This window comes from Sinocyclocheilus grahami, unplaced genomic scaffold (genome assembly GCF_001515645.1).
Source record: "Sinocyclocheilus grahami isolate Dianchi unplaced genomic scaffold, SAMN03320097.WGS_v1.1 scaffold98.1, whole genome shotgun sequence".
Classification (NCBI taxonomy): domain Eukaryota; kingdom Metazoa; phylum Chordata; class Actinopteri; order Cypriniformes; family Cyprinidae; genus Sinocyclocheilus; species Sinocyclocheilus grahami.
In genome coordinates this window covers 3,381,764-3,388,976 of record NW_015505277.1, presented here as the reverse complement: position 1 = coordinate 3,388,976, position 7,213 = coordinate 3,381,764, and the positions used below count along the sequence as shown (strand labels likewise).

The 7,213-nt window shown below is 36.6% G+C and overlaps 1 protein-coding gene across 1 annotated transcript in view; it reads right to left on the bottom strand.

The window, feature by feature from the left end:
- The window catches only part of sugct (succinyl-CoA:glutarate-CoA transferase), a 23,323-nt gene that overhangs the window by 14,922 nt on the left and 1,188 nt on the right, over window positions 1-7,213 (bottom strand). The window contains exons 2-4 of the mRNA XM_016276113.1: window positions 6,717-6,802; window positions 6,568-6,618; window positions 6,333-6,453 (exon numbers count right to left, since the gene is read on the bottom strand). Of these exons, the coding sequence (XP_016131599.1) occupies window positions 6,333-6,453; window positions 6,568-6,618; window positions 6,717-6,802 (258 nt within the window). The remainder of the gene's footprint in view (window positions 1-6,332; window positions 6,454-6,567; window positions 6,619-6,716; window positions 6,803-7,213) is intronic.

Here is a 7,213-nt window from a genome sequence, read left to right as displayed (position 1 = left end):
TTCCAGCGATATCGTTGACTTGATTGCAAATGATTGCAAAGATACTATTTAAACTGAACTGAGCTGGATGATGACATCACTGAATTGAATGATGAACTGTCTTTAACTGAAAAATTAGTGTTTACTATTGTCCTTCTGCATTATTGACACACTATTTTCCTAATTAATGCTGTACAGTTGCTTTGACACAATCTGTATTGTTAAAAGCGCTATATAAATAAAGGTGACTTGACTTAATTATTAAAATGTGTATTTTAGCTGTTATTCAGCAAGATTAGAGAACTGGTTTCTAAGAGAATCCATAACAGCGGCAGAATTAGCTAGTAGTAGTGTTGTATCCATTCATCAGACAGCCCATGTTTCTCCACTGCCAACTTTGACACAATGTGAAAGGCATCCAATGCCAAACCTCAGCTCATTTGGGTGTGAGGGCCCATCTAATGAAACACATATGCTGAAAATAACTTGCGTGCTCAGACGCCACTTAATCCTCTTTAATTTGCTATAAAGAAATGAAACCCCAATAATAAAAAGAAACGGGGAGCTTTGTCGCTTCTGTGGACGCCGAGCACCATGGAGACCTCAACCATCTCTAGACGAGGAACAGGAGTCTGTGGTTCTCGTTCTCTGTACACATCAGTGTATAACCAAGCCTGATTATTCCACGTTAACCAGACTAGACAGTGCGTGTCTCGCCCAAAACGCCCGTTCCATATCAAAGATGAGTCCTCTGCACAATCTGACTTTGCTGCAGCCTGGAATTGAACTGCTGGTTTCGTCTGGTCAGAGGAAAACTGGCCCCCCGACTGAGCCTGGTTTCTCCCAAGGTTTTTTCTCCATTCTGTCACCGATGGAGTTTTGGTGCCTTGCCGCTGTCGCCTCTGGCTTGCTTAGTTGGGGACACTTCATTTCCAGCGATATCGTTGACTTGATTGCAAATGATTGCAAAGATACTATTTAAACTGAACTGAGCTGGATGATGACATCACTGAATTGAATGATGAACTGTCTTTAACTGAAAAATTAGTGTTTACTATTGTCCTTCTGCATTATTGACACACTATTTTCCTAATTAATGCTGTACAGTTGCTTTGACACAATCTGTATTGTTAAAAGCGCTATATAAATAAAGGTGACTTGACTTAATTATTAAAATGTGTATTTTAGCTGTTATTCAGCAAGATTAGAGAACTGGTTTCTAAGAGAATCCATAACAGCGGCAGAATTAGCTAGTAGTAGTGTTGTATCCATTCATCAGACAGCCCATGTTTCTCCACTGCCAACTTTGACACAATGTGAAAGGCATCCAATGCCAAACCTCAGCTCATTTGGGTGTGAGGGCCCATCTAATGAAACACATATGCTGAAAATAACTTGCGTGCTCAGACGCCACTTAATCCTCTTTAATTTGCTGTAAAGAAATGAAACCCCAATAATAAAAAGAAACGGGGAGCTTTGTCGCTTTTGTGGACGCCGAGCACCATGGAGACCTCAACCATCTCTAGACGAGGAACAGGAGTCTGTGGTTCTCGTTCTCTGTACACATCAATGTATAACCAAGCCTGATTATTCCACGTTAACCAGACTAGACAGTGCGTGTCTCGCCCAAAAACGCCCGTTCCATATCATTCCTTTTTTTTTTTTGTTTTGCTGACATATCGAGCACTGTGTTTACCATTTCATTGAATATACGATCCTCTTAAACATTATGGCTCAACGGAAGGACTAGTTTTGTTTAAACAGTGAAATCGCTAGTAAATAAACGGATGATTTGACATAAAACGAGAAGTCAAAAGTAAAAAAGCAAATGACTTTAACAAGCTTTAGATGAGGTAAACCGCTAAAAAAAAAAAAAAAAAGTGTACTATGTTCCATTCAAAACATAATGTTCTACCGGGTCGTCCAAAAACCCAAATGGCTCAGAATTACAACGGTGATCCAAAAACCCAAATGGTAATATTTTTGATGAAAGGAAGAAGAAAAACTTTTCATAATAAAAAAACAGACAAAGATTTGATGCTTTCGGGCCAAGTTTGGTCATTGTTACGCCAGCAATGGCAAATCCCAAGGTTCCTGACAACGCTGATGTCAACATCTGATTAATCTCCCATGTGTGGGACCTCTTTTTTTGGAGCACAAGGCGAATTATGTCTCATATCAAAGTCTGCCAAGTCATGGTTTTAAGCCTCCACAGGGATTTGCACAAGCAATCACAATGTATAGGATACGCAGTGCCGTTTCCTGATGAAATTGGGCCAAAATAAAAAATGGGTCACTCCCAAATTGCTACTGGACCACAATTTTGCCCCCTCAGGACTGAAGCAATAAACCAAAGGATGACAATAAATCAACTGACAGCATGCCACTGCAAGGCCCATTACAAATAAATTAGACAAGACTGCAGAACTGCAAGCATGTGAGATACAAACCAGCTATAAATGAATGGCTTCCCTTATTCCTGATTGGGGTGTCCAATTAATCACAGTTCGTGTGGTGGGGCAGGAGACTGGTAATGATATTTGCTTAAAGCAAAGATTTAAAGGCTTCAACAAGAGGGCCACAGCAGACCTCTAGTGCTGGATCCAACATTCCCAATCTAAGGCCCATTCGCAGAGCGTATGCAGTTTTTTCCATCCCTATGTTAACAGGTTAGCACATTCACACTGCACACGGATGCGGTCCGGCAATGCAATCCAGGAGCAGTGCATATGTAGTCGTCTATTTTTGCTGTGCTGCATGTGCAGGATTAAAGTGACAGCACATTTTTCATGGAAAAAATGAACATAGATGGACACAAAAATGTAGTAATTACACCATAAACGCATATAATTAAAGTCTACTGTGTTTCAAAGTCACCACATATGGATTTTGGCTAGATTTAATTGTTTTGCCACTTGCTTCAGCAACTTAATATATAAATCTATCAAGAAGTACAATGCATTGAATAATATCTTTCATATTTATTGCGCAAAATATAAATACTATGAAAGACTGTATTAATGTACTGTGTAAAAAGAGAATCACAATGCTGAAAAAGCATGAAAGGGATAGTTCACCCAAAAATTCTGTAATTACTCACCCTGATGTTGTTCTAAACCCGTAAGACCTCCGTTCATCTTCGGAACACAAATTAAGGTATTTTTGATGAATTCTGAGAGCTCTCTCTGAGACCCTCTCATAGACAGCAATGTAATTACCACGATCAAGGTCCAGAAAAGTAGCAATGACATCGGTAAAATAATCCATGTGACATCAGGGGTTCAACCGTAATTTTACGAAGCTACAAAAAGAATACTTTTTTATAATTACATTGTTGTCTATGAGAGGGTCAGAGAGATCACGGGATGCATCAAAAATATCTTGTGTACCAAAGATGAACGGAGGTCTTACGGGTTTGGAACGACACGAGGGTGAGTAATTAATGACAGAATTTTCATTTTTGGGTGAACTAACCCTTGAATTTTATATATTTATAATGGTGTTCAGTGCACATTGTGAGACAGCTAAATATTACACTTTCGGTGCGTAAAAATAAGTCGCTTTTCTAAAGCATATGATGTCAAAATGATCACACTGTTGTATGACTTTAATTGTTACATTTGAAGAAACTTTGCTGACAAGACCTGTGAGCTGCTCGCCATTTTAGACGTTTACCAAGTTTCAAAATAGATACTCATCATGCAATGTTTATTTTATGTTAGATAGGTTAGATTAGATTTCTAATATCTAATAACTTTTTCAGTTTTTTCACTTTGTCAAGCAGACATGGCTTCAATTTAATAAACATTCTTTAGATACCACAGAAAGCCTAAAAATAAATTCCTATCTACAATATCGAATACAGTACAAATTAAGTTTTGGCCAAATGTAATTAAGGGGGAAATGATCAGTTTGCTTCAACGGTTCAGCTTTAATTTGATCTAATTTGTTAGACTTTTCTGGAGAATGAATGCGTGAATGAAATCAATCAATATACTGATATCCACAGGTTTAAGGAAACCAAAGTGGTCAGCAAAACCACAGAAGGCAGAATGATGACAATCGACTAGAGAGGCTCGTCCTAAAAATCGGTCAAATAATAAATCAAATAGCACTTGTTGAAACTAAGCATTCCAGACTGATTTTACACTCAAGAAGAAAGTGAAAAATCCTTTCAGAAGGGGAAAATTAAACGATACAGGATGAGCACAGTAAATCATTCCAATTTAACTGTCCAGCATCCACAATTTAATGAGGTCTTGTGGGTTACGCCTCCAGGTCTTTATAAGCAGCGTGAGACATGGGAATTCAGCTGTGATTTGTGATCTTACAGAGAACAGCAGGAAAAAATGCAGTCTTTGAGTGCAATTCATTGCTTACCGCAAGAGATGCCATTGCAGTGTTGACACAACGTAACAACTAAGATCACTGCCAACATGAGATTATTGTTTGTTGAACTTATTTGAATGGTTTGAATTTTTTGCATGCTGATAGATGCTGTAATTTAACTATACTATGCTCCCATGTAAATAAAAACAGACATTTCTCAGTAGTTCTGAAACAGTATTAAATCCAGATGCAATCTGTAGTATAATATTTTATACGTACTGTATATAACTGAAAAAAAATGCATGTTAGTTTGACCAAAACTGGTGACTTTTTATAAGGTTTCTGACACACAGAGAGAGGTGTGCCTGTCTACAGAAATGCTGATTTCCATTTCCTAATCAAGTGTGACTTGACTGCAGGATTTATGGGTGCCTGACACGTGAAACCATTCACCAAAGCAGCCAGCGTGGTGACAGTGCCCATCCGCTTCAGATTAGTGTGGCTACAGAACAATTTTCAAGTAAAGCGTGGCTTCGTTTATGAGTGTGATTTAAAAAACATCAGACAGTAAAGTAAATTAGCCTTTTCATAAGGGCCATACAACTGAAAACATTAGGGTTTATGGGTTAAAAGCAGGCCAGATTTAGAATACCATAGCAGAAAACCTGGGCTTTTACATATTTAACTGGAGACGTAAATGTAACGAACACCTCAGCTTTTTGCTGCCGCCGTCTTCCTCCATTTATACAAACACACCCAGTTTCTCCGTTCATTCATGCCATGGACTGCATCATAAATACATAATAAGAGAGAAAACGCTGCAAAAATGTGCAATGACACATCACTTGTGGTTCTCAACCAGGGAGCCGGGGTCCACTAGGGGGCCTCAAGAATACAAATACAAAAGTATTTAAATTAAAAAATATATTATTAATATGTTAAAATAATCTAAATCCAATCTAAATTAAAATGCTAAAACCATTAAGATGTAAACTATTTCTCATATAATTTCTCACATAATATAATAATAATAATAATAATAAAATAAAATCATAAAATATTGAAAATAATGATTTTTTTTTTTTTTAACCAGGGCTTGATATTGCAAGCATTTTACCCTCATTTGCAACTAAAAACAGATGTGTGCGAACTGTAAAATCTATTTAGCAGCATGTTTGCAAACAAAAAAAGTCCCCGTGGGTCTTTAAGTTCTGTAAAAACATCAGTTTTATCCAATTTAAAGGTAAATAGTCTTAAATGTTTTAATATAATAGTATTAATATACTTAATATAAATAGTCTTAAATATAAATATATATATATATATATCATTTAAAGAGGTCTTAAATTTAGGGATGGAAAAACTTATTAACATTCAAAAGACTATGATTTCATAAAAATTATGTCAGAGATCCTCGTTCAATGTCAAAATGCGGTGCTGTTGCACATACAGACTTTGGCAATCAGAGTGGTTTACAATCAATAAATAACATGCATTTATGCCAAGAGACAGTCATAATAACTAAGAGTATATCATAAATAATGTTTACTTTATGGTGTTTATATAGTAATATGTTGTATGTTATGCTTATTTTGTCTCCTCTTTTTGAATGCGCAGCTGACAATGGTAACATTTCAAAATAAAAGTCCAAATGTATTTCTGGCTTGTTTATAACTAAAAGTCCTGAATTGTGCAAAAAAGTTTTTTTTTCCCCTGGTTATTACTGGTATCTGGCATTGAATGCAGAAGCTAGTCCTGGTAGCTTCTGCACGGGCTGCCTCGTCACAGGACGGAAACACTAAGAACACTGTTTATCAAAGTTAATAATTAGATTTTACTGTTCATTATAGTTAAGTAATAAACAGATTAAGTTTCTTTAGTTGTAATAATAAAAATGAATCATGGTTATTTTAACCAAGTATTTAATTCAATACACCCACTTTTTTGATGGGGAAAATATATAAAAACAAGCGACTGTCATAATTACAGCGGAAATCTTTTCATATTGTAAATATTGTGTTCACCCGTTATAGAGCAATAGATGAGCTGAGGGGCCACTTTACTCAACTCCTCGTACCCAAGTCCCATCTCATTCAGCTTCCCGGACAAGTAATTCTCCACCAGAACATCACAGACTTTGGCAAGCTGACAAAAGAGACAATGCAGTGCGAGAGACGAGGTGTTCAAGCCGAAATATATCGAACAACAAAAGTTATGTAATGCATCAAAGAATAAAAACACTGAGTGTCGAACTTTTACCTCAGTTATAAGTTTGGTGCCCTTTGGATCTTTAAGATTAACAGCGATGCTCTGCAAGAAAGAAAGCACAGTTACTATAGCAGAAATCACAATCCCATGCATTTTAAAAGTTACAAAAATTGATAAGATATGAATAAAATGGAGTGTACCTTTTTGTTTCTGTTCACACTCAGAAAATAAGCACTCTCTTCACCCACAAACGGAGGGCCCCAAGCTCTTGTGTCGTCTCCTGAGCCTGTCACACATTCACAGCTCAATACAGTTGACCAGAGTTCATCGGTCAGAAAAACTACAGCACTGCAGTCACACACGGTTTATCTAACAAACCCACCCCAGAAATCTTTAGAGAATAATTCAATAAAATGGCATTTCCTGTAATCACAAACGACTGTCCTTTGGTTAGTATGTTACAGCGATTAGAAAAGTAACATTTATCACCTGACCTCGCAGCTCACGCTTCAGAAACTACACAGAAAATAACAATGATTAAAAACAAAAGATGTTATCCAGGGAATACATTTTAATAGTATGATGTTCGGTTTATTGTTTCCCCATTTTTTTGTGTATTTTATTAAATCTATCTATCTATCTATCTATCTATCTATCTATCTATCTATCTATCTATCTATCTATCTATCTATCTATC